General features: G+C 44.1%; 4 protein-coding genes across 7 annotated transcripts; 2 read left to right on the plus strand and 2 right to left on the minus strand.

Annotated features, from left to right (window-relative positions):
- Positions 1-107: 107 nt before the first annotated feature.
- LOC108032503 (uncharacterized) lies at positions 108-25,386 on the minus strand. Of its 2 annotated transcripts, none has more exons than XM_044094076.2 (7): positions 24,997-25,386; positions 2,730-6,877; positions 2,559-2,673; positions 2,015-2,491; positions 1,533-1,951; positions 698-1,467; positions 108-632 (listed from the first exon to the last, which is right to left on the minus strand). In XM_044094076.2, exons 1-7 carry the CDS (start codon positions 25,205-25,207, stop codon positions 482-484), a joined length of 6,291 nt encoding a protein of 2,096 aa, XP_043950011.1. In that variant the 5' UTR covers positions 25,208-25,386; the 3' UTR covers positions 108-481. The 2 variants fall into 2 exon arrangements, with proteins under 2 accessions (XP_043950011.1, XP_016961817.1); XM_017106328.3 differs by having other exon boundaries at positions 698-1,470.
- Positions 9,520-10,168, minus strand: LOC108032507 (uncharacterized). Its single transcript, XM_017106332.3, has 2 exons — positions 10,128-10,168; positions 9,520-10,071 (listed from the first exon to the last, which is right to left on the minus strand). The coding sequence occupies exons 1-2, from the start codon at positions 10,164-10,166 to the stop codon at positions 9,631-9,633; spliced, it is 480 nt and encodes a 159-aa protein (XP_016961821.2). The 5' UTR covers positions 10,167-10,168; the 3' UTR covers positions 9,520-9,630.
- LOC108032506 (uncharacterized) lies at positions 11,172-24,347 on the plus strand. 3 transcript variants are annotated; one of them, XM_050885660.1, is made up of 9 exons: positions 11,172-11,351; positions 18,189-19,370; positions 19,484-19,701; positions 19,794-19,946; positions 20,575-20,704; positions 22,644-22,838; positions 23,116-23,527; positions 23,586-23,748; positions 23,805-24,347. In XM_050885660.1, exons 2-9 carry the CDS (start codon positions 18,245-18,247, stop codon positions 24,270-24,272), a joined length of 2,865 nt encoding a protein of 954 aa, XP_050741617.1. In that variant the 5' UTR covers positions 11,172-11,351; positions 18,189-18,244; the 3' UTR covers positions 24,273-24,347. The 3 variants fall into 3 exon arrangements, with proteins under 3 accessions (XP_050741617.1, XP_016961819.2, XP_016961820.1); XM_017106330.3 differs by having other exon boundaries at positions 11,172-11,347; XM_017106331.3 differs by lacking the exon at positions 11,172-11,351 and adding an exon at positions 14,579-15,101.
- On the plus strand, positions 12,990-13,809 carry LOC108032332 (uncharacterized). Its single transcript, XM_044094078.2, has 2 exons — positions 12,990-13,131; positions 13,188-13,809. The coding sequence occupies exons 1-2, from the start codon at positions 13,093-13,095 to the stop codon at positions 13,740-13,742; spliced, it is 594 nt and encodes a 197-aa protein (XP_043950013.1). The 5' UTR covers positions 12,990-13,092; the 3' UTR covers positions 13,743-13,809.
- Positions 25,387-25,508: the final 122 nt, after the last annotated feature.

Below are 25,508 nucleotides of genomic sequence, written 5' to 3' on the forward strand. Positions count from 1 at the left end.
ATGTAACCGTCTTCCACAAGCTTAAAACGGTGGTATATACCGTGGCGATAGAAAATACCCTTACGATAATAAGAACCAATCGGCTATTCGATAACATTCCCGCCAAATTCGAAAACAATGGATATTTATTTTAAAAATTTTAGACATTACATTGTTTTTAGCATAAATGTTACAAAGTCAATTACACACAGGCGATATTACAAAAATAACAAACAGCACTCTGCGGTGCCAATCCGGTAAATACATAGGTCAATTTGTAAGGCTCGAGAACTCGATTTCGGATTAGTCACTCAAACGATAAAGACTTCTTACTTTGATAATACCATTAACCATGTTAGAGTTGCACATATGGAAAATTCTTTGTATGATTCGGCTAACAAATAACATCTAAATAAATTGGTACTAAATATATATAAAGTTAGGGTGTGTGTGGGTCGTGGAGTCGTCCGATCCCACAGAGCTCTCGTGTGGTTTGGTAAACTCACATCGGCAACAGCGAATTGCTGACACTGCTCTCGTGGGAGACGGGTCGCTCGATGGTCATGGAGGACTGCGGCACCTGGCTGTCGGTGCTGATGCCCAGGCTGGCGTAGATCTCCTTCATCACGAACAGGATCGTATCCTCGGAGCCCCTGTATTAGCGAACCCAAAATTCGTTAGTAAATTAGTATATCAGTAGATGAGGAGGACTACCCACCAATAGCACACATGGCTGCTCAGGGCGAAAATATATTCGTTGATGAACTCCAGGGGTGCCTCCTGGAGCACGTAGTCAACCCGCTTTGAGTCGTTCAGTTTTCCCAGCGGAAAATCAAGCTCGATGAACTCGGGATCGGAAGCCGTGGTCGAACAGGAATCGGTGCGATTTCGTAGTTTGCAGGACGAGCTGGCCACAGAGCTCTCGTCCTGATCTTCGTTCTGCTTTTGCAAGGCCTGCGAAGATGTCTGACTTGTCTCCTTCTCCAGCGATTCCTCGGCTTCCTTCTTCACCTTCGTCACCGTGGCCAGGAAATTGACACTGTCCAGCGTGGTCTTGAATGTGTCCATGAAGCGCTGCTTGATATCCGCACCCACGCGTGTCATCGTCTCCTTTAACTCCAGGTGCATCCGCTTGCGTCCCTTGTGGTGGGGAATCAACACCGGCCGAATGCCATTCATGTCCGGATTGACAAGGGCCTCGATACGATAGGCCACCGGATCGAAGGGATGGAATATGTTGTAGAAACCCGGACACGTGGGCAGGTGGAAGTCGAGGCCTAGCTTATCGATGCCCCGAATGGTCACAAACATGCCGATGGGCGAGCCCAGGGCGAAGAACTTCTTCGGGTGGAATATGAGCTGGGTGTATGTGATCACGGGCTGGCCAGTCCCCTCCGGTCCCATCGCATAGCTGACCTGTTTGGGCAGAAGATCGCTGGTCGGGAGCATAACCTTTTGAGCTTGCTTCTGGGGCAGTTGGTCGGGATTCTCCTTAATGGATAAATTAATTGCTTGAAAAAATATGTACTATTGGTGGTTGAAGCTAAACTCACTTTATTCTCCTCCTCGCTTTCCTTGAGGGGCTCCTGATGGCACAGCAGATCGAACAGGATGAGGGAGCCAAGACTGTGTCCTGCCAACGAGACTCCTCCGTTGAATTCTGGATGTCGCATTCGGTACTTAAGGTACACGTCGTTCAGTGCATCGGCCACTGTGTTCATGATCTTCTGGCAGTACTTGGGACTGGTGTAGAAGAGCACGTCGAGCAGCGTGTCGTTGGTGAAGTTTCGCAGGCGTGGAATCGACTCCAGGGTGATGGACTTGAGCTTTTCGTCGATGCCCAGCTCCTCGGAGTGCAGGTGACCGTGCCAGGATATGGGCAAGACCTCAACGCGACCCACCAGACCCATGTCGGTAGAGTTTTTGTAGTGCGACTGAACCAGCTGCTGGGCAATTACCCGGAAGTCGTCCACTATAAAATAGGAAGTAATTATATTTTTCATGATACACTGAATAATCTTTCTTTGTAACCCACCAACTTCCTCCACTGATCGCATTTTCAGATCGCAGGCGGATCCAATGCCGTGGACCATGAAAAGCAGGTGATCCACTCGCTGGGACTCGCCCTGTTCGATCGTAAAATCATCCAGATCCCTCTTGACCACCCGTGGTCGCATGGAGCCCTGCGTGCTGGCTCCCCAGGTGTCCGCATTCTGTTGCGGCAAGAAGTGCACGATGACGGTGGGTCCGTGGAAGACCACCTGCTCGCCGTTGGCCAACATGATCTTCTGATGCCACTCGCCAGTCTCGGCGGATCGCTTGTATTCCGATTCAAGTAGGGCGGCAGTATCCTCGGTGTAGGGCACGTACTTGGAGTCAACTCCTTTGTAGAACCAAGAGCAGCGCCGTACTTCGATGGCCTTTCCCTCCCAGTAAACGGGCGTCTTGGTGCGCTCCTTGATATTCACATCGTAGCGTCCACCCTCGACGGGAATTATCAAAGTAGAATCGTCTGAAAAATATAAAATATAAATCATAAAATCATTTACCTAAAGAATAAAAGTAAAACACAAACTTACCAAGATTTAGACTGGTTTCCAGAAGGGCTGAATCATAGTGACTGAATGGTGTCCAGATGAACTTTGTGTCCACGCTGCGCTTGTAGAACCAATGGACCACCACAGGTGAGTAAGTCTACAGAGAATGGTAAATAATAAATAAAACAAATTTTAAATATCTGTTAAACTTACTATTGCCACGGGAGGTGTGGCCACCTGGCCCTTGTCGCCGTTGGCGTTCGCCATTCTGAGTTCTCTGAGGACCTCGTCGGGTAACTCGCCCAGGTGCTGTTGGAACAGGTCCTCGCCTGATTGGCGATCGGTCTGAGTTGGAGCTGGAGCGAGGGTGGAGAACTCGGAGCAGGCCGAGGAGGGCGGCTCGACAAGGTTGGAGATGGGCGTTTGGGATCGCTCCTGCAGCTGCTTCACAGCCACTCCACTGTGGACAATGTCGTACTTGAGTTCACCCGGTGCAGCGGGTTGGTCTTGAAGCGGCGGATTGTTGAAGAAGTTCTGGATGCGCTGATCCTCGTTGACTTGTATTTGTGACTGAGACTGGGGCACCTGGTCGAAGAAGTTTACCGGATCGCAGTTTTTCACTGGAGCCACAGGTGCTGCTGCTGGCTCAGGTGCTACTAAAGGTACCGGAGGGACACTGGTGCCACCAAAATAGCCGGCGAAGGAGTTGACACTTGAATTTGGATAGGAATTTTCGTTTGAACTTGGCGCTTGGTCTTGCGCTTGCTGGGATTGACTCAGCAACTCGAATCCGAGAGGAGCTGGGCCTGTACTTGAGTCACCAGTTTCCGCAGGTGGCTCTAGAGCCAGGGGTGGCGGTGCAATTCCCTGCTGGACTGGCAAATCTGGAAACACGCTTCCGGGTGTAGGACTCCCAAAGAAGTTAAAGTCCGCGGAGGCAGCTGCTCCTGGTGGTGGGTTAAAGAAGCTCTGCAGGGGCGATGGGGCAAGTGGTGGATGGTTGAGTGTTTCGGCCTCGGTCTGCTCTGCGAAAAATCCAATCGGAGGAGGAACCAACTCCGGTCCAGATTCCTGAATCAAAGGCGTAGCTTTAGTTTGGGAAAATGGACTGAAAACCGTTTGAGTCTCGGTAGTGCTCTGGAACAGATTGGTGGTGCTAGCCTCTGGAGTTCCAAAGAAGGCTGCCGGAGCATCAACTATCTCAGCGGATGTTGCCGGAACCACTTCTGGTGCAGTTTGGGCTGCTGGTATCGGATCAAACAACGAAGAATTTGTTGGCGGAGCCGGTGTGAATATTGTGGTATTTGCAGCTGGTGGTGGAGCAAATAATGCAGATGCAGAATGCTCTTGGGCAGGAGAAAAGAAAGACGAAACTGATGATGTTACAGGATCAGAAGCAATCAAGGAACCACTTGAAGCCGCTGGCGGGGGAGCAATTTGGCCGCTGGCACCGATAGATCCGGTTTGTGGCGGCGGGTACAATGGTACACCCTGACCTTGTCCCGATAAAGCTGGCACTGGCACGAATAATGGAATATCTTGTTCCACTGGTGCAGACGGAGCCGGAGATGTTATAGATCCTTGATCTGGTTCTGAGTTGGTCGTTGGAGTATCTTCTACAAGGGGTTCGATAACAGGAGGTCCAGAGAATGGAGCTTCGCTGAGTGCCGTTGACAAGTTAACGCCTTGAGTGCTTTCTGTTGGAGGTGCAGATATAGCTTGCTCTTCAGTCTGGGACTGCTTGGGTTCCTCTTTTAATGATACTTGCTCCTGGTTAGGCTGTGGTGTAAAAAGATTTATTCCCGCTGTCCCTGTTGGCGGAGGTGCAAAGAATGGAAATCCTTGGGTCAATAATGGTTCTTGAACCAGATTTTCACTTCCTGATGAAGTAAACAGAGCAGATTCCGTCGACGGTTGGGGAACAAAAAAGGAACTGGCTGAGGTTGTTGCCGCAAACAAGGAATTTCCTTGAACTGGTGGAGGTCCTTGGACTAACGCTTCCAAAGCTGTTGGAGGTGCAGCTGGAACTTCGCTTTGGATAAAAGCAGTTGGTACTCCTGCGTCTGTCGATTGTTGGTTAAAGAAAGGAATTCCAGAGGAGGATTGAATTGGTGCGGCGAAGAGCGGTACGCTTGCTATACCAACAGTTGGAGGAGGATTAACAATAGATGCTGTTGGTGGAGGACTAACACTTGCGGTTGATGCTGCTGGTGGAGGAGCAACACTTGTAATAGAAGCTGCTGGTGGAGGAGCGACACTTTCAATTGATGCTGCTGGAGGAGGAGCAACACTTGAGATTGATGCTGCTGGTGGAGTAGCGGCACTTGCGATTGGTGCTGCTGGTGGCGGAGCGACACTTGAGATTGATGCTGCTGGTGGAGGAGCAACAGTTGCTGCTGGCGGAGAAGCGAAATTAGCTAAAGTTACTGCTGGTGGTGGAACAACATTTGCAATTGATGCCGCTGGTGGAGGAGCAAAAATTGCAGAGACTGCTGGCTGTGGAGCAGTGAATCCTTGACCGATTTCTGGTACTTGGCCTGTAGGGGGAACTGCGGGCGGGTAAACCGGCTGTGTAATCAGTGGAACTCCTTGGTGGCCTTGACTTTCTGGCTGTAAAGCAGGTGCTCCGAACGGGTTGAAAATTGCCTGTGTTACAGATGTGGGAGGCAAAGGAGCGGCAAATCCAGATGTTACTGCAGTTTCCTGTGCCGTCAATGGACTCTTGTACAGGCGAGTGCCCTTTTGGAGGCGATATGAAGCCTGTCCAGCGGCTGGCGGTGGAACAGCTGCTACTGGCGGAGCGCCTGGCAAGGTATTCGGATTAGAAGCAGTTGGGGCAGCAGGAGGAAAGGCTGTTGGAGGAAAGAACCCGGCTGGTGGTGCTCCTGATGCGTTTACAGCTACTGTTGGAACTGTTTGTGACGTGGCATCGGGCGGAGCTTCTCCTGGGTTAAAGAATCCTCCTATAGCTGATGTAGGAGGGAGAGTGGCAGGTGGTGCTGCTGTTGTCGATACAGGTATTGTTGGAATCGCTTGTGGGGCAACAGGAGGAAAAGGTCCTGGAGTGAAACCAGCGGGAATTGAGGGCGGTGCTCCTGGGCCGATTGTTTCTGTTGCAGGAGTAAAGAATCCTCCTACTTCAGAAGTTGGCGGGAGATTTGCTGGTGGTACTGCCGCTGCGTTTACAGGAATGGATGGAACACCTTGTGTGGCAACAGGTGGGGCTGCTCCTGGAGTGAAAACTGAAGGCGCAACTCCTGAGGCAATTGACGTTGGTGCGGGATTAAAGAATCCTCCAACAGCTGGGGGCGCAGCTACTGGTGGTACTCCAGGCAGAGGAACTGGTGGTGCAAAGAAACTTCCCACAGCAGTGGGAGCTACTGCCTCGGTTGAGGGTAAAGGTGGAGCTTGATCCGGTACAAAATAGTTGTTTCCTGGCGGCAAGCCTGGATTCGAACCGCCAAATAAGTTCGATGATGTAGCTGGTGGTCCGGTCGAAACGTCAAAGAAGCCTCCTGTTTGCTGAGGAGGATTGGTATACCCTGGCTCACTGCTTCGGCCTGTGGCGGATTGCACGAGTCCCGAGATGTTCTGCAGAACTCCCGTGGGCACAAGACTGGTCAGTGAGAACAGACCACCGCCTGATTTGCGCTCCTCTGCGGCAGCTGGAGCTGGCTGAGCTGATATGTCAAAGCGAGCAGAGTTTGCTGCTGGGATAGGCTGCGGTGGATATGGTGGCGTCTGGAACGACGGAGCCGCTTGAGGAGCCTGTGGAATCTGTGCACCCTGTCCGGATTGCTCGGACAACCCAGGAATGGGGGCGTATAGCTTCTTTCTGGCGGTGAATCTATAGGTATTGGGATTTCCTGCTGCGGGCGGGGGACCAGGAACTCCTACGTTCGCCGCCGGAATCTCAGTTGGTGCGTAGAACTTTGGTGGCTCGGGGGCGACCACCTCGTTTGCAGCAGGAGGAGGAGCTGCGTAGAAGGGTGCAGGTGCTGGAGCTACGGGCTGAACGTAGTTGGCCTGCTGAATGTATGTGGGCTGAATGTCTAATTTGGGCTCCTCCGAGGATTCCCTGCTGCCGGCATAGATGCGCTTGGAGAAGGTGGAAAAAACATTGGAGGCCACCGCTGGCAGGGCGGTGAAGGAGGAGGCCGCCTGGCTCAGCAGCGAATCGGTGCCAGCTTCTTGAGGTGGCTCCAACAGGGGATTGGCGTTTCGATCGCCTGCTCCTTGATATGGACTCGTTCCTCCCGCGCCTAGTGAATCCTCGCTGCTGGTATTCAAGTTAATCTCGTCGAGCGCCTCGCTCTCGTCAATGCTCGATGGCTGGCCTACGGTAACCAAAGTTTTCGGTTCTGAAAATAAAAAAAGAATAGTATTATTATTAGAGATGCTAAGATAGTATATTAACTAGAAGAGCTTGGTTGGAAGGGTATGACCAACTTCCAACTATCGTGCCAGTTTAAATATAAATCAAACCACAACAAAATGTTTTATTCTAATGGATGCAAATTGATATCGACCGGCGAACAAACACAATTAGAAACGGAACCGATCAAAACGGGTTTACTTTGAATTGGAGGTGGGATCGGACTTGGAGATTAGGATTATGGGTTATTATTAAGAGAAGAGATTCAACTAAGCAAACTACTAGCAATACCATTTCTCTTTTTCAATGTATACATTCCTTTCATAAGAAGTGTCCTTATTCGCTTTCCTGAAATGCCCCATCACTTTTAATCTGAAGTCTAAAGCGCAATTAGTTTCCAAAATCCTTGTGTGGTTTTTAAATAACAATTTGGGAAGGTAAACCATTTCGTATAATTGCCAACTTGAATTATTTCCGCCTTCCGTCCGATTTAATATAGTTTTAATGGCTCAGCCATTTGATTAACCCATAATAATCAGAAAAAACCATGGGGAGAAGGCAGGCAAACGGGTAAGTTAACCTCTCGTGGCGGGCAAATCCACACCATAAACCCGAATCGGGTTTTTCACTCTTGCATTCGGGGGATGTCATAAAAAGCCAAATCTTGACATTAGCGGCCCCAAATGCCACGGCATTTGTAGAAGAAGCTCTGCGATGTGGGGCGGTGAATGCGAAATGAAAGCATTTGCCCGCAAAACATGGCAAACGTGTCGTTTGGCCAGCAAATGCGTCAAAGAATTCACCTCGATCTTGAAACGTGATTGGATCCGAACGGGCTATTCGCTGGCCAAAAGGTTTTCACACCTCCACTTGGGACTGTTTTAAGAACTGCATTGTTCACATACTTAAAAGCGAGTTTGGCATTTTTGCCGCAGCTGCATAACCAGATTCCGAGCCACAGACCCATGATTTAGAATTATGGCAAATTATGGGATTTAAAATGCGGACTTTGAATTAAGTCGGGTAGCTTTCAAGCACATAGACCTGCTCTGAGGACCACGAAGATGCGTCCGGAATAGCCGGGTTCATTTGAATATCTGTGTTCCATTCGACGAAGTAATTTCTATTAAGTTGTGTGCAATCAAGTCGATTAATCACTTTCATGGGTAAGTTATTAAGCTATTAGAAGGCATCCCATCAATATGCTAATATTGTAACGAGCGAATGGAAATAATAGGGATTTCACAAGTGAATATGAAAACATATGGTTTCGGTGGAAACATGGTAAGAGTTCAATTAACATTATTTGTGAGCCATTATTGTAATATATAATTATTAAAAGTAAGCTTCTTCTTTGAGAAGTTATGTGTGGCTCACACTTTTGCTTTTTGTCTTACCTTTAACATAACTATAAAAGCCCCAATATTACTATATTATATAAATATTAAGTCACTATGAAAGTTCCGATAAGAGACACGGGTTTCGATTTATTTGGATAATAAATACTGTAAAGATATCCCATAATACTTATAAATTTGATTAATAGTGAAATAAAAAAGAGTTGTATTTCTCTTTTTTTTTAAATGTGTCAAGTAAAACCGCTAAATCACAAAAAAAGATTTTCCGTCGCATATTTTCGCCACTTTAAAGCACTTGACATTGTCGACATTTTGTTGTCACTTTTAGGATCGCCATTTGTAACGACTAGACAAAGATTAGCTATGGCAACTGCCCGAGGTGGGGCTTGGAAAATATTAAATAACGACGAAAAATTTCCAGTTTTCAGTTTGAGCTTGAGGTGGTTTTTTGTTTTAATATTTACAAATGCTCGCAATGACAATGACGCATTACGACAAATGTGTTAAAATAAATATAGACGCCTTACTCGTCTAACCGCAAAGGTGGAAAAAAGTAGAACAGCATAATTCATTCAAATTGCCCCCTAAACCAAAAAAATAAACGTACATAAAAAGTGGAAGAAGAATTTTTGTTTTACTTTTGGGCATGACATCATAACCAGATTTCGGGCACTTCAGTGCTCAAAAGAAGAAGCATCTGAAAGATCTTCAACTCCAACCCAGGGCTCCGTCTGTCTGTCCCAAGTGCCTGCACATAATGGCACTCAAATAAAACAATTAAGGCCCACATGAGCACGTCAAGCACGATGAAATCATTTGCAGGATACCCAAAGCATACAACACAGCCACAAACAATGCCTCTAAAAGCTGCCCCAAAATAAGATTGCCATCAATTTGGGAATTTAAACGCTGGCCAAAGGCTCGTGCAGGTCGCATGCCAAAAACGCGGTCCAAAAATCTCAAACAATGCAAAAAAAAAAGATAACTAAGAAAACAGAAGATGGCAAAAATGTTTGGCATTGAACCCCCAGGCAAAAAACAAAAAAAAAGCAGAAAAAGAGGCCGAAATTAAATCAAAATAAATCTCAATAAAATGCGTGCTTTTTGGAAATTGCCCGACGCGCCAATGGTGCTGAAGAAGCTGCTCGAGACGACGGCCAGTCTGGGTCTGCCAGCGGCTAAATAATAAAAATAAACCGGGCACGACTGTCAATACTCTATCTTAAAGGTTTTTCTGCGCCAGACTCACTTGCAATACAAATACTAAAAATAACATTTCTAGTTAGCACACATTTATTTAATGTATTTGATGAAATATAAACATATTGGTAAGAAGCTCACCTTCTTAAAGGTAAGTTCAATCCTCTTGGGATTTTCGCACTTAATTTCCAAAAAGGTATTTCCTTTTCCCACCTATTGCCATGCTTAATTTCTCATCTATTGTTTCGGACACACTTATAATTTTTCTGCTTAATTGCGTAAGTTTAGCCACTGTTTTCTGAAATAAATTAATCACACTTTTTCCCAAATAGGAATGTGTGCGTTCTGGTTCCTTTTTCATGTGAACTGCTTGCTGATCTATAAATTTAACGACGTACTCCATTTTTTCTTCTGGGGCAGAAATGTTCTCAGCACGATCCAAGCTACTTTGAAGGAATTCGACTTGGGAAGCGCAGTTTTCGGATTGTGAAGCACGACTGATGGCTTCTTCCAGAGATTCAATGACATTATCAAACATATTTGACCACGAGTCGTCGGTATTAACAGGCTTTAAGAATTCGCAATTATTTTCCTCTTCCAAAGGAAGTCCAGTGATGAGGCTCTAGGGTTATATATATACAATTACCAAATGGATTTTTTCTCCTGACAAATGCTTACCAACACATTGAGTGAACAAATTGTTAGAAATAAACGCATCTTCTGAGGCATTCAAAAGAACTAATTACCTTTGCAAAATGTCCTGTCATTTTTATAGCTCTCCTCTGTGTAGACTTCTGTACTCCACTTAAATAAATGAAAACTACCTGTGTCTTATCTGGAAAAGGTTTTTTTTGGAACCTTTTAGACGAAGTCTACATTTGCAAGATGGATTTAAGAACAGACCCATATTCAACTAAAAAGTTGTGACCTGCGAAAGATCTTCTAAGGTTTTGGTACGAACAAAGATTCGGCAATAGAAGAGCGTTTTATCTTTGTTTAAGTGTATTTTTTAAAAATACTCCATTAAAAATAAATTTAGTCAAGGCAAAACTAAACTTAAAAGGCCATTAATTACTATAAATTGTTTATTTAAGTCACGGTAAACTTTTTAAACGGAAATCGTGTAAGAAATCGAAAATCCAGATAAAGCATTTTTACTCCCATCCACATTCTTCTCAATTTTCCCATCTTATCCAAGATACTACTAGCACTATTTAAATAAAGATTACTTTAGGTCCGTGATATACGATTCATGGTACTTCCCAAAATCCCGTGACCCTTTTAAAGGAAGTGAATCATGTCAGACGAAAGACTTAGGCAACAAACTCAGGTAGCCAAAGGTTCAGGTGAAAAAGGTGATGGGTATCACATATTTTCGAAGGAATTTTTCGTCTTTTTTTCCCCGGGCACATGGGGCTGGGGCATGCTAATTGTGTCAGCCACCCACTGCCACACCCACCGACACGTGACGCATCTGCCACAATCTCGCTTCCTCCGGGTAATTCCGATTGCGGATTCCTATGACTCCCTTCTATATATCTTATCGATTGAGCGGCACTAGGTGTGGCTTTCCCTTTCAACTCTTATCTACATACATCCATTTGCAACCAATTGTTCAATATTTAAACAATTTATGAGCCACAAAAGCACACAAAATATGGCAGTGTGACAGGTACAAAAAGGTCAGTAATTAGTGGACTTGTTTTAGTCGATCGACAGTCGTGCTTCAGTGAACGCAAACGCAGTGCAAGTGAAACCATATCGAAAGGACTAAGGATAATAGTGAAGTATCCAAGTGATCGGTGAGAAAAGTCCAGCGAAATTAACAAAAGCTGACACCGCCTTGCACCAGTTGGTTCTTCGAGAGGCTCGTTTGGCGGCTGGCACTGCGAAAACAAGTTGGTAATTTTTGATTAACACTCTTGGGACATGCGTACGTGTTTATATATTCATCATAAAATTAAACCAGCCTCGGCTGCGACATGTGAACAGCAGCACAAACAAAATCACAGGCCGGCCAAGTGGCAAATGGAACGATAATCGAAAAAAATCAACACAAAACGATTGCCAAATATTTAATTTGTTTTATTGAGAGGGGTTTTCTTTCGCGTTCGATGCCGGAAAGTTGTTAATTGAAGCAGTGCCAGAGAGCAGAAGCAAAGCGCCGAGGAGGCGAGCTACAAAAACTGATTGCATAATTATTAACGAAAGCACAACAACAGCGAAAAATTCGCAAAGTGAAAATTGCGTGAGCTGCATAAATTCTCGATGCAATAAATTTGTTTTCAAATTGCGGGGAGCTCCTTGCTCAGCTCTTTCGACTTTTATGCACCCTTTACGATTTTTTGAGGATCTTTATCTTGCAATACAATTTAAATTCAGACAATAATTTTATAAATTCTTGTTTAAAATAACATTTTATGGTTCCTAAAATTTAAAAATACGAGAACTTAGACCACATACCCATGCCTCCTCAGTGAAGCCTCACAACTAATACTTAATAACTCAACGTAGTGCGGCTACTCAAAGCCGAATATGGAGTGGTTCAATGGTTTCTGCCAAAGACCCCACTATTAGGAAGCTTTCGGCAGAGGCACGTAGGTCAAGATGGGCACGAATCGGCTTGGGAAATACGTCAAGTCACTCACAAGACGCTCAGCAATTTGTCATACAAGCTCAATGGCACCAGAATCATTGTACTAAACGTCGTAGTTGTGTTTACACTTTTTTTTAACAACCAAGGGTTCTGCGGGAACAACAACAATGTGTGGTTTTACAAGAGAGAACTTCTTGTTTGTGCCAGACATTTTTCTTAGGCAAACGAATAGTTTCGCTTTATTCGGCATTCAGGTACTCACCCTTTGGGGCAAACTAATTTCTATGGAATTCGTAAGGGCCAGGTAAAGAAAGCAGGCCTGCTAAACCCTTTATGGCTCACAAGCAGAGTCGAAGGAAGCCTCAACGTTTCCGCATACAGTATTTAAATCAAGAAATATACACACATTGCCCAGTGTATATACATACGCGCTTGTATTTATTATGATTTTATTGATGCTATCAGCGACTGACAGCCGGGTTGTCATATTAAATTCATTTCACGCTCCATTTTAATGCGCCGGCCAGGCGGGTAGTCGAACTTCCTACACAAGTTCAGAGTCGGTCTGTTTTGCATGGATTTGACGACCGCCCAGGCGATTAGTTATTCAGTTTGCATGCAACCAATGCGGTTATTTTTTCGCCATAATGACTCCCTAAAAAAAAGGTCAACATGCAAAGAACTTGGCCAGAAAAAGTGGCAGAATTTAATAACTTTGAACTTGAATAAATAGGCTTTAGCACACTGTATACCATGGTTATTTCAGCAATAACATTTGATCTCAGTTCAGCGACCCACTAAACTTAGACATTGTGGGAATTGATAAAAATAATAAGGAGCATGTATACCTATTATTTAGCGCAAAAATAATATAAAACTTATACAGAAACGAGTATACCAAGAAAAAATATATATTTCTGTATAGCTCTTACTTCGTGGTATTTAAATTGAAGATAAGGTGTCATATATGTATAGAGCTCTCATAGAACTCCTATAAAAGCTCCGTATGCCCTGGAAAAATCTCATTGAGCTGTAAGGAATTAAGAAATGCTGTTTCTCCGGACCATTTTCTTCTTCGCATTGCTGGTGAGTCTTTTCGAAAGGATACCCCCACCAGAATGTAATCCTGTTTGAAATCACAGGCATTTGTCAGGACTAGCCCAGCAGAAAGAAAAAATGCAGCTATTTGTGAGTTCTTCAAACACGTGAAGACGTTCCAAGATGATCAGTGGGAAGATTCGGTGATTCTGATGAAGGGACTTCTGGAGGAAATGATCGCAGCTCTACAGCCGTATCCTGAGTATGCAGATTACAAGGACAGCATGCAGGCCTATCTCGATCGTGGAAAGACTATCGTTAGCTCAAGTTCGTTGCAGGAAAAGATGGCATATTTTCGAGGATTCAATGAAGATGGTGGGCAGCCCATGCTAACGGGGTCTCCTGCCAAGAAAGAAGAGCTGACCAGGCCCTTACGTAATTTCCAATCGAAAATGATCCTCAATGTGTTGACAGAGTTTCACCAAAAACTAATCAAAGCTGCAGGCGACATGGAGCGAGTCGTGCGCCTTTCAGGGGACTCTTTAGAGGGGGAACTATTCAGGCTCCTCGAGCAATATCGTTCGGAGGGCCTGGGAAGGTTGACTGAAAACATTGCTTCTCGTATTCTGGCCTTAAAGGGGCAATATAATTGTGTTTAGAAAGGAAATGAAAATAAAAATCATTATCTTTTGAACAAATAAAATTATTAATATGATATTAACTAAATTTACAAAATATTGTATACCATTTGCTAGGAATATCTTACATTGGATTACGAGTAAAATTAATTTTTTTTAAACCCTATCTTATAACCCTAAATATATATAATTACTGGTTTTATATTCCACTTTTTATATATCACTTTTAAAACAGTTTTTATAAAAGACTGCTATTTTTAACACACAAAAGAACTATTATCAAAAGTAGAAATCCGCCAGATACAATTAACTCTCTTCAATTTTTTAAGCTCTAAGTAAGTTTACATTCAATCTACAAGTCTGCTTTGCTGATAGTGAGTAAAATGTTAATATTTACGAGACATTAACATGATAGGATCTTGACATTTCAGCTGTGATAGCAGCATGTTTGGTGCCGAGAATGATATAGCACTGGTTGCATAACAGGTTGATGATACCATGGGAACAGAGCAGCCAACTGGCTGCTGGAAGATACGAGTATTTCCATGGCGCTGCCACCGAACAATCGTGTCATGAACATATCCAATTGTGGCATCAGCTCAGCTGCTCCATCACGTTGCTTCGGCCCGGTTTATCAGTGGCACGCTCTTCTAGATTCCGATTCCAATTCCAATTCCAACCGCTGTGGCCATATAGCTACGGCTCTGCCCATACCGAGAGCCATATACCTGCCCAGTCGGCCGCGTAAGAGAGCCGATCCGACGAGCTGATCCGAGCAGAGCTATAGGTAGATGCGGAGGCATGGGTAGCTGTGGCTGTGGAGTGCGAATGAGCAACGAACTGCTCCGCTGGCCGCAGCTTGTGTTTCTGCTTTCAGTTTCATTTGAGACGTTGACGCGATCGCCAGCAAAAAAAGGCAGCTGCCAAAAGCGCCCAACCAAACCACCAACTTCGAGTCGCGCCCGAGAAATATATATTTTTTAAACGGGTTAATCCAACACACAGCCGAAAATCGAACGCTCTTAGTTTCAAAAACACATTTTTTTCCTTCGCTTGTTTTCCCATAAATTCCGAGCGTAAATTTCGAGCTGCAAGTGAATTTCTGTGCGGTGTTGTTGTCGTGATTTGCATAATCTGCAAGTTAATAAACAATGCAAAGAAGTGGGCAAAACGCGTAAATAAAGTGCACCGCTTTAAGTGTAATTAAAATTCATTGAGATTTTTTTCGTTCGCGCACGGCAAGGAGAAAACAAGTTTGTTGCCTAAGTCATTTGTTTTGAATTTCAAAAATTCGCCAAAACATTTAATAATCTGTATTAAACCAAAAACCTGGAACGCTGACTTGAGTCCAGGCCACGTCGACAAGAAGTTTCATAAGAGGCAAGTGCAAGAATAAATTAAGGCAACCCTAATTTAAATATTTAATAATATAACAAAAGCAATCCGGAACCAGTAAAATATAGAATCCAGTTGATTTCAATTTACAATTATGCAGCACTAAAAGCGTACACGTTTAGTTCGGCCAACTGAATCCCATTAGTTTTACGACTGTTAATTGTGGCTGGCTGGGCCCAATAGAACCCTTCAAAAGGCTTTCAAGCTCGAACAAAACAAACACAGTCAATTGGCTTTTCAATGCCAAGAAAATCAACAATAAATGCGCGTGGGTTCTCTAAAGGGTCTGACCCCCGGCCACCCGTAGTTCTCCCCAGATCTCCGCAACTATTCCACGCTGATGATCGTCAAATAAAGCTGCCACAATTAGAGTGCATTTCAAGTCGATTCAGCTGACACGAAGGGGCCAGCCAGAACGCCAGGGGGGAGGGAAACGCAATTTGAATTTATAATTTTCGCAATTATTTTTCATTAATTCGCTGTGGCCATAAAAACGGGCAGAGTAACGTCCGAGTGATATAAAAATCATAGCGAAAATAAATGCTTACGCGCCTGTTAATCACATCTCGTCGACTGACTCCACGTAATTGCAAAAGCTACAAAAAAAAGAACAAAATAACAGCGAAGAGAAATATGTAAATAAATAAAAACCGACAACGTGCTCGCCTCTCTAATTTGTTTATAGAACCTTTTTGTTGGCGCTGTGTATTTTTTATGAGCCCCAGCGAATCAGCTGCTGACGGCTTTTGCGGCTGATTGATGAACTGCCCCAGCGGGTTTGTTGCTCAGTCTTTATCTAAGCACTTTTCCTTGATTACAAAAATGAAGTGCCTATAAACAGTGAAGAGCCCCATTGAAGTTTGCACCGTTATGGGCCACTTCAATCACGCCTGAGTTGTAATCTTTAAGTGCTTTAGAAGTAATGGAGTACTGATATGTACCTTCTAGATTTTCAACGCTGAGTAATAGATTTATATACATTTTTTAAATGTATTCTTTAAAATGTTTTGAAAAGTTTTTATGTGGCTTTAGTTCTGAGACTGCATTTATTTCCCAACTAGCTTTCCCCAAAAACTTTCAATTTTCGGAACTAAAGAGTTCCGCTTGGTTTGTGGAAATCTTCCTAAGAAATACGTGACCTGCGGAGGCTGAGATTCTAAAAAGTAAACCCCACACAGCATTAGCGCGAAGATGACTTATGAATGGGGATTGGGCAATGGATTTAAGCATTTAAGCCGATAAAAACCAAGTATGGAAACGAGCGACGAACGTGTCTTAAACGAATTTATCATGGCAAAGTTTTGAAAAAGAGAAAATCCGGACTGGGGAGACCTCCAGACCTCAAAAGAGGCCTAAGCTCTGGCCATTAAATTGCATGATCCCCCTCCGACCGCCGATCGAGTGACCTTGCAACGCACCAAAATGTACAAATCAATTTGAAGTTGATTCAGGCAGCCTGCCAAACGAGAAAAACGAACGCAGAATATTTTAACTTAATTTATTTCCATTTTACGCATCAATGCGATACTTTTGGATTTCGACTTGAGTGTATATTTCATTTTGTTTTATTTTTTTATACTGTTTTTTGTTTTTTGCGGCTTTGCATATTGTTAATTAATGGCAGCTGCTCGTTTTTTTAGCTTGGAGGGGGCAAAACGCCCCTCCGTAAAGCTCTTTTTACGCTGCACATCACGAGGCGAGAGCCAAGAAATCAATCACTCAAATTGATTTGTGGGCAATTTGTTATTCAAACAACTCCAGCACAAAACGGCTGCAAAAATGCAGCAAAAAGTTGAAGTGCACAAAACGGCGTGTGCAAAGGAAAATGGCATATCATAAAATCGTTTGCATGATGCCTTAACGAATGTGCTAATCACATTTGCTTAATTAAATATTATAAATTGATCAAATTGAAGCCAAAAAGTTAGCGTGTTCCCTCCGGCGTAAATCAAGTTTAAACATTTATTTTTATTCACAAACGAATTCACATGTTCGAGTTTACACAGCCACGAGAAGTCGTATTTTTTTTTGCTTCTTTATGGCAAATTTGCTTTATTGTCAACGTCGTCTTCGTTTTCTGTGTTTCTATTTTCCTCACCTGCAGCAGGTTTAACAAAACCTTGACCATATCTTTGTATACATGTTTTTAATACCCTACCCGGTTTTTTTCCGACGAGCCACTTGGACTTTTAGTTGGTTTTCGGCCAAACTTTTCATCGGATACACGTACTAGCGTTTTAGCTGTCTTTTATGTCTGTTTATATTAAGTGATTTGGATAAGTTCCAAGCATCAAGGCTTATCTTTACATAATTGCATGCTCATGAACATGACTTTTGCAAAATATTTTTGGCTCTACAAAAGAAACATGTTATTATTTTTACTTAGGTTACAAGGCATTTTTGAAAAGTAATTTGATGACAGTTGAGGTTTTGTATCTTTCGGATTCAACATGTATTTCAAATTAATTACTAATAATTAAACCTGTTTTGAATTATTTTATAACAAGGCAAACACCAGATTATAGATCAGTTTTAATGCACCCAATAATCTAATCTTATTTGATGTGTTTCCTGAAAGTTCTAGTTTCGGACTGAGCTTTGGACACTTCCGACAGTTTTTGTTTCATTTCCCTCAACAATTTTAAAAAACTTTCAAAATACCAAAACAAATTTGGCATGTAATTCCCAGAATTTCGCAGCTAAATGGAAATTTTCTCAAATCTCTGCTCTGGCAATTTGCTATAAATGTTCGATTTGTCAGGCATAATTATTTCAAATGATTTTAATAACAAGATGATAATGACAACGAGCAGTCACAACATTTCACTTTTTCACATTGCGAAAGTGTTGAAAGGAAGACAGACGGAAAAAAGCAGACTAAAAAACACAAAATCTATAGAAAAAACTAAAAATAACGGATCGACAAGAGTGAACTCGAAATAATCATAAATAATTGCGTCAATTAAGTAAGCGAAAGAAGTCAGCCAATCAATCATCAATCATTGAACTCTCAAAAGCTTTCCAAAAATTGTAATTTGACATATTTTGTCCGACTTTTTTTCATTGTTGCAGACTTTGATGGTGACAAGTGAGGACTGCTAGAGGCAAATACCTATAATTCAAACGAAATGATTTTGAGAACGCGGCTTTGGCTGAGAGTGCTCCTGGTGGCGCTGCTCCTGAGTTCCACAGTATCTGCCGAGGATGAGGATTATGGCGGTGAGATGGTGGGCTCCAGCCTGGGAGGCAACGATGAGATCTACGACCCGGCTCAACTGGACGCCGAGGTGGAAAAGGAGATGCAACAGCATCGGAATAGCCTGGAGGAGGATCAGACCGAAAGCTCCCAGACCATGGAGCAGGAAATGAGCACCATGCGGCCCATGGAGGGCAGGATAAACACAATGGCTCCGTACTCCGAGGAGAACACAGCCTCCGAAATGATGGAGGATGCTCCGACCCAGAAACGTGTGTCCAAGGTGGACAAGCCATCTAAGGATTACTATTACGAGGACGGGTCGGAGGATGAGGTGGTGGCCAGCACCACCACCAGAGCGGCCACCACCATGATCCCGGAGTATGTGCGTCAGGCCAAGGCGGAAAGATACCCGCAACGTGAGCAGGAGGACAATACACCCGACTATGTGGACGAAGAGGCCACTAAATCGGTGGAAGACCAACCTCCACCTGCTGATCAGTTCTACCGAGTAGAGCACCAGGAGCCCATTCCCCAGGCTCAGGTCCAACAACTGCCCAGTCAGGACAAACCCAATCAGTTTAAATACTCCACAGAAGATGAATACTACGATGAACCGGCGGAGGTGAAACCGAATCCCACGACTACCACCTCTACCTCTACTCAGGCTCCTTTGCCCATTCTAAGAGCTCGATTCGGTGGCTTCCCCTGGGCCACCACCCTGGCACCCAATCCTCCCCCTGCTGCTGCTACCAGTTCCACAACCTCAACTACCACCACTTCGACCTCAACGACAACGACGACCACATCAACAACTACAACGCCCAGTCCCCGAAAACAGCCCAAACACATCCAAGTGTCCGGCGTCACAAAGCCGGAATTGCTGCCCGCGGATCAGCTGCGCAACTACATCAAGGATGTCTACATCCGCATGCCCCTGGCCGTGATTGTGGATCCCTCATCCGCGTCCTTGGAGCAGGCGAAGCGACTTTACATCGATGCTTTGCAGGACAAGAACATCGACATCAAGATTGTCTTGGTAACGCTTAATGGAGATGGTGAGTCAGCTTCCTTAGAAAATTATTTCTTCAAAAATTATTTATCGTTCTTGTTTAGAGCTATGCTTAATATAATATTCCCCATCTCATTCAACTGAATTACTCTTTTATAGGTGCCCCCTCTGCCTTCAGCTTCAACAATACCCGCGAGTTCATCGCTGGCTTGAATAGCACCAAGGAACACGAGGGAGGCAACTCATTTGTGGGCGTTCTCCATGCCGCCGAGCTGGTTCCCTACGACAGTGCCGTGTTCATCTCGACAGCAGCGATTCCCCCGCACACGGAACTGGTTCAAGATGCGGCCATCACTCTGCTCAAGAAAAGGATCAGGGTGAGTTGATCAACCCCTAAAAGGTTACCCCAAAGAAATACCATCTATAACTTTGAATTCTAAATCATCTAACAATCGCCGAATCTCTTTAGCTTTTCCTGCTTTGGTACGGTGAGCGCTCGGGCAGCGAGAACGAAACGGAGGACGCAGTGGGCGGCATCCTGGGCGAGGTGGCCATCCGATCTGGTGGCGAGATCATCCACATCGTGAGCACCGAGCACGGACAGCACATAGCTGGCAACACGGTGAGATATGAGCGCGATGATAGCAACAGCAATCAGCAAACCTGACCCGCAATTGGGGTAATTAAAATGTGCGAGCCAAAGCCAGATTCAGCGGGGAAGGCCTAGGTGTTGAGAAACTGAAAGTGGCAACCAGATCCAGCCGAGTGTTGCCCAAGCAGCCAACTGAGACGGAGCCACTTGGATTACCTCTCCAGTGGCCAGGCGGCAACGGCAGCCGCGACAGGTGGTGCTCAAGACCGCGCGACTTGTTGTCGATGATGGTGCATCTTTTGTTTGCTGTGCGGCCACTGCAAAACTAGGTTATGGAAAGAAAAGTGAAGGGCAAGTCTGTTGGTAGAAAGGAAGCCTAGCCCACACAGCGAAAATGGCAAATCAAGTATTTTGTACTCGAATTCTGCAATGCGGAACTAGAAATCAACACAATTCGAATATCCGGTCTTAGGGGGTTCGGGGGAGCACAGAAGCAGTATATCAGTATATCTGAATGTTGAAAGTTTTAATAAATATACCTATTTTAGGAGAGATGTTAAGAATTTAAGCAATGGTCCCTCGAGCCTGATTCCGTAAATACATATTGGTCCTCCGAGCCGGATTTACAAGACATTCTAAATCTGATTTTATCTTTCAGCTCACCCTGGTGGCGGACGCGTATCAGGGCGTACAAGAGTTGGATCTGCCGGTGGACACTACGTTGTCCAGTCTCCATGTGCGCATCGATGCGAATATGAGACGGGCCACAATGGAGACGCCGAACGGTGGTTAGTCTTTCTCGAACCGAGTTATACAAGCACCGACTCCAATTGCTCTACCGCACCTACTAACGCAGGGTTGTATTTTAGTGTTTAGAGAGTTTAATGTGTAGGAGTCTGTGTGCCAAACCTACCTAGATCCTAAGTCTAATCCTCTTGATAATGGCACAAGCTTTCAATAACTTCCCAGATGGAATGACAACTGTACTACTGTGTAATTTATGTCCTTAGCTCGTAAGATTCATGACTAACCCCCAATGAATCGCTGCTCTCTAATCCCAAGTCAGCTATGCTGATCCTTGTATATAGCCGAAGTCCCAACGCTTTCCTTAACCAAAACGCTAGTTTTATAATAATGCTCAACAAGACAACACTTAACACTTAACTGTAGTACAAAGAATTTTCAATATACATGTTTACTGTTTTACAGATACAAAGTAATAAATGTTTTAGTATGTAAGGGTCCACAAATAAAACGAAAACGATAAAAAGCAAACTGATTTAACACTTAACCACACAAAAGATAACGATTTTAAATGGCGACTGTTAATGGGCTATAAATTATTTGGCCAAATACCTGTATTACAAACATTATAATACAAATTTGCCAGTTAAAATCGATTACCTTGTGTGTGAAGCTATACAATTATATATTTTTCGGAATTCACCCTAACTTTATAACCGCACTTTGTGTTCTAGTCCTTACTGTGTTTCGTCCTCAAAGGTGAGTATTGAATATATATATATTTGCAAACCAATTTAATCTAGAGCACTTCCAACTGTCCGGCACAAAAAGCTTTTGTTGACTAACTTAAAACGTACAATGGTTAGGAGAATGGATCAAATTCAACGAGCGTTCCCTTAGATTAATCATACGCCACGTTGAACGACCGGACAAAGTCCATATTTATATTGTATAGCTATAAAATGAAGATTGCATAGGGTCAGACAGCAAGTAATTATGACTCAAAAGTGATGGAATAAAACGCGTCTCGAGTAAAAAACATCGCCTTATCGCACAAACCGAAAATAACTAGTGAAAGTATTGCAATCTTTTTATAACTCTTCGAACAGCCGATTATAAACAAAGTTATCTCCCGGAAGTTACCAGTACAAGTGCACGTTGTATATGCATGAGCACTCTGAAGAAATCAATTTTTGGGGAGGTTTTTTCATTGCCCTCCTCAACTCCAAAAGTGTTGTGACCTTTTCGGAGAGGTATTTATATTTAAACCCCACATAAAAACACATATATTTTGTAATATATGTAAATTAGAAGAGAAAAATTGACAAACATCCAGGCCTTTGCAAATGAATCTGACATTTTAGGTAGTTTTTTCTACTTCGATTTCTTTTATATCTTTGAAATGTTTTTTTTTCTCTTAAAATCACATAGATACATACATACGTACATTTTTAATAACAAAATTAGGCAAATCGCCTCACTGTCAAGGGCACGTTGAAAAGTGCCCAATTTTTGTGGGTTTTTGCACTTGCTGGCTATGTCGTCAGCACTGATCTAGACCGGCAATTAAAATGGCTCTTTGTCAACACTTTAGCGGCGTTTAATCGTTCGTAATTCGCTGATTTCACAAGGAGAAACTATTGTTTTTGTCGCGATTTTGTAGACGTGTTTTTTTTACACAACAACTACGGCGCAGCTGCCAGGCCAGGGTTGCCAAGGTCTTGCAGTAGTCTCCGGATAGCCGCAAAATCTGTTTATTCAATGTCTGCTAATTAATAATTATCATTGTGGTTTTAAAATACATGCTTTGAAGTCCCACAAATTAAATATTTATTGCACAATTTTGATGTTTTAACTGAAAGTGGAGCAAACTACGCAGGTCTGGCAACGCCGGGCAAACACCTGTAACAACTGTCCGCGCTGCGTGGCGAATGGCAAACAGCTGTTCGATTTTTGTTTATTTTTCGTGTTTACCTTTTTTAGAGATCAATCTGAAGAAATTGGCCAAATTCAACGGAGTTAATGTATCCGAGACGTGGAATCCCCAAGAACTGGATGCCTACGTACCCCTGAATAAGCTGCGACGCGCCGCAACTTTCAAATTGAAACTGCAGCCGGAGTTGAACGAGAAGTACAATGTGTTCGTACGCGCCGAAAGAAAAGCGGATGTGTTTTTGGGTGAGTTATTCCATAAACAAGTAACAAACAACCCGGCGGTATCGATTGCCACACAGAACTGAGCCCCCGTTAGCTAATTGATTGCTCTGGTGCTCTGTTTCGAGTGATAACAGCCCGGGATCTGTTTGCCCGAACGAACACGAATCTCGGGCTGATAACCGCTCTTCAACCTTGGATGAGAACGTCAGTGTTGACGCCATCATCGCAGCATTTCCATATAATGAAAAAACACGTGTGCGTAGCTGATTCTACAATGTTTTTCCCTCTTTTTCCACAGGCGACATCATCAAACGCATCGATAGCTACTACAAAAGCGGCCAAACAAAGCCCAAATCGGCCAAAATCCAGTTTCCCGCCAGGGAAAAGGACACCGAGAAGCTAGAGGAGGATGTGGACTCGCCGAAAAACGAAATCGAAACCTTTTCGGAGAAGGAAATCCAAAGATCTCCAAACCTGAACCAAACCCTGATGGCCTCCTCCACGGGACAGTCGAGAAGCACCCTCAATGCAATGCTTCTCCAGCGATGTGGCACCAAAATTGAGCTAGGCACAGAATCCAAACTTTTGGTGATGGCTGGGCAAACAGCCTCGCTGCTTTTTGAGGTTACCAACATGAAAACAGAGACAGTGTACTCCACCATTCAGGTCACCGACGAGCGGCGCTTCCTGGTCCAGCTAAGTCCCACCAGGTTGGTGAAGATTAAAGTCAACTCTTGGCTAGTTAACTAAGTATTTTTGCCTTTGTAGATTGAACCTGCGCGCCCAGGAGACTGCCACAGTTCGTCTGACAGTTTTGGTGCCCACTGGCACAGCTCAGGGCACCACAGATCGCATCACCTTCACCAATTATGGGCGTGAAACATCCACTCTGGCAGTCAACCTCAAAGTAGTGACCAGCATAGATGCTCAGGTATGTTTAATCACAGATTTATCACTGTTATCTTAATTACTTGATGTAACTTCAAGGACTCAACTGGACCTTCATTATCGTGGGAGTTTGGCAGCCGCTGTGACTATCTCACGCCCGATTCCCTGAATTGCGGCGAGCGTTTTTGGACGCTGGATGTCACAGCTCAGGACTGGCAGTCGGGCATGATGCGTTTGCAGGCAACGCCGCCGGAGGGCCTGTTCTACAGGAACTATTTCACGGCTGGGAGCACAGAGCCCCTGAAGGCGACTTACATGGCATCTTGCTGCGAGCCTAGGGTGTCCCTTGTTGCCTTCGATGCGGCAGGCAATCAGAGGAGCCTGACCATCGATGTGAGAGATGTGTATTTGAACGAAGCCGCCATCGCAGCCATCTGTCTGGGAGTCATTCTACTCTTGCTGCTAATCGCGGCCCTCATCTGGAGCATTGTGTGGTGCTGTCGGCGTAGAAAGACTACGCTGGAGCTGCCCACATATAGATCCCACTCCACTAGGAGCATGGAGTAGATTGTTGTTATGTTATTGTGCCAAAAAAGAGTTGAAGAGAACTCGAAAGAGTCTAATAAAAATGCCATGGAAACTAGATAAGAAGTTGTAAAAATACAACTTTTGATTGAACTGCCTGTCAGTTGAAGGAAGATTCTACTAATATTGTTAAAAGGAGCAGTTTTTAAAGAATAGTGCCCTATAAAACTATATAGCCATTTCCAAACTGAAGAAGTGCCAAAAAACTGCCAAAGCATCTAATCTACAGCTTATCAGTAAAAACATTATCAAAATAGGAAGTCAATTAGATCCCATTTGAGAAGATTGGAAAGTTTGAGGTAAAAAAACAGCAAAGTGCATTCTAAGCTTTAAACTTGTCTCTGCATAATCAGGTCATTCCAATCCCTTCCAGAAACAAACTAAACTAAGTCTACTTAATACACTCGTAAAATCTTCTAAGGAAAACATTCTATCTTATGGATCAATCAGCAAATATCCATTATATTCTTTAACCTCTTGATATACAAACTGTGAGGAAACGAAACAAGAGCTGACCTTACTCACTATGCTCCAGATTTAGAGAATTTTTGAGTGTCTTGCTATCTACTAATGTAAATCAGTGTATAATGAAAGGGGTAGAAGGTCAAGTGCCTGGCTTATCAGCTTATCATCACCATTATCGCACCCGAGCAACAGGTGACCCCCACTCCGCGTTGGATTCCCGAGCGAACCGTGACCCACTTACCGCGGTTTAGGATGCCAGCGATGAGGACGGGGGCCGCCGGGGGCGTGGCATGGACCACGGGCGGGGCGGCGGGCAGCAGTTGCGGCTTGTTGGGAAAGTCATCGAAACTCAGGCCGGTCACGGAGGCGCTCAAAAGCGGATTTTTAACGACACGCGTCGGATTGGCATTGTTGTTTACGCGAGACACGTCACCTTTCGATCTTTCCGACATGTTTGCCGTCGTTAGGGAGCTTTTAATCGGGATTACTCAAAGCGTAGGGGTACTGCAGGTGCTAGGCTAGCTTAGAGTCGTTTTTATCCACAGGATTTTCACACCCACGATTGTTTTTAAGCGGAAATCCCGAGAAAACTTCCAGGCAGGCAACTTTCTGCTTCTTTCCGCGATTGACATTCACCGTGAAGAGCTTTCGACCAGGGCTGCACTGCCTTCAAAAGTGCGTGGGCAGAGGCTGGTGACACCCCGCCAATATTTCAAATGGTTTTTCTACATTTAGTTCAATATTTTAGTCATA

Source organism: Drosophila biarmipes, chromosome 2L (assembly GCF_025231255.1).
Source record: "Drosophila biarmipes strain raj3 chromosome 2L, RU_DBia_V1.1, whole genome shotgun sequence".
Lineage (NCBI taxonomy): Eukaryota > Metazoa > Arthropoda > Insecta > Diptera > Drosophilidae > Drosophila > Drosophila biarmipes.

What these genes read in the sequence shown, in the direction of transcription:
- LOC108032507 (XM_017106332.3), bottom strand. Translation starts at nt 10,166, where the DNA reads ATGCGTTTATTTCTAACAATTTGTTCACTCAATGTGTTG. An exon ending in TTTGTTCACTCAATGTGTTG is followed by an intron (nt 10,072 to 10,127) that starts GTAAGCATTTGT and finishes ATATAACCCTAG; the next exon opens with AGCCTCATCACTGGACTTCC.
- LOC108032332 (XM_044094078.2), top strand. Translation starts at nt 13,093, where the DNA reads ATGCTGTTTCTCCGGACCATTTTCTTCTTCGCATTGCTG. An exon ending in TTTTCTTCTTCGCATTGCTG is followed by an intron (nt 13,132 to 13,187) that starts GTGAGTCTTTTC and finishes TTGAAATCACAG; the next exon opens with GCATTTGTCAGGACTAGCCC.
- LOC108032506 (XM_050885660.1), top strand. Translation starts at nt 18,245, where the DNA reads ATGATTTTGAGAACGCGGCTTTGGCTGAGAGTGCTCCTGGTGGCGCTG. An exon ending in AATGGAGACGCCGAACGGTG is followed by an intron (nt 20,705 to 22,643) that starts GTTAGTCTTTCT and finishes TACCTTTTTTAG; the next exon opens with AGATCAATCTGAAGAAATTG. An exon ending in AAAAGCGGATGTGTTTTTGG is followed by an intron (nt 22,839 to 23,115) that starts GTGAGTTATTCC and finishes CTTTTTCCACAG; the next exon opens with GCGACATCATCAAACGCATC.
- LOC108032503 (XM_017106328.3), bottom strand. Translation starts at nt 25,207, where the DNA reads ATGTCGGAAAGATCGAAAGGTGACGTGTCTCGCGTAAACAACAATGCC. An exon ending in GCGATCAGTGGAGGAAGTTG is followed by an intron (nt 1,952 to 2,014) that starts GTGGGTTACAAA and finishes CCTATTTTATAG; the next exon opens with TGGACGACTTCCGGGTAATT. An exon ending in AAAGCGAGGAGGAGAATAAA is followed by an intron (nt 1,471 to 1,532) that starts GTGAGTTTAGCT and finishes TTATCCATTAAG; the next exon opens with GAGAATCCCGACCAACTGCC.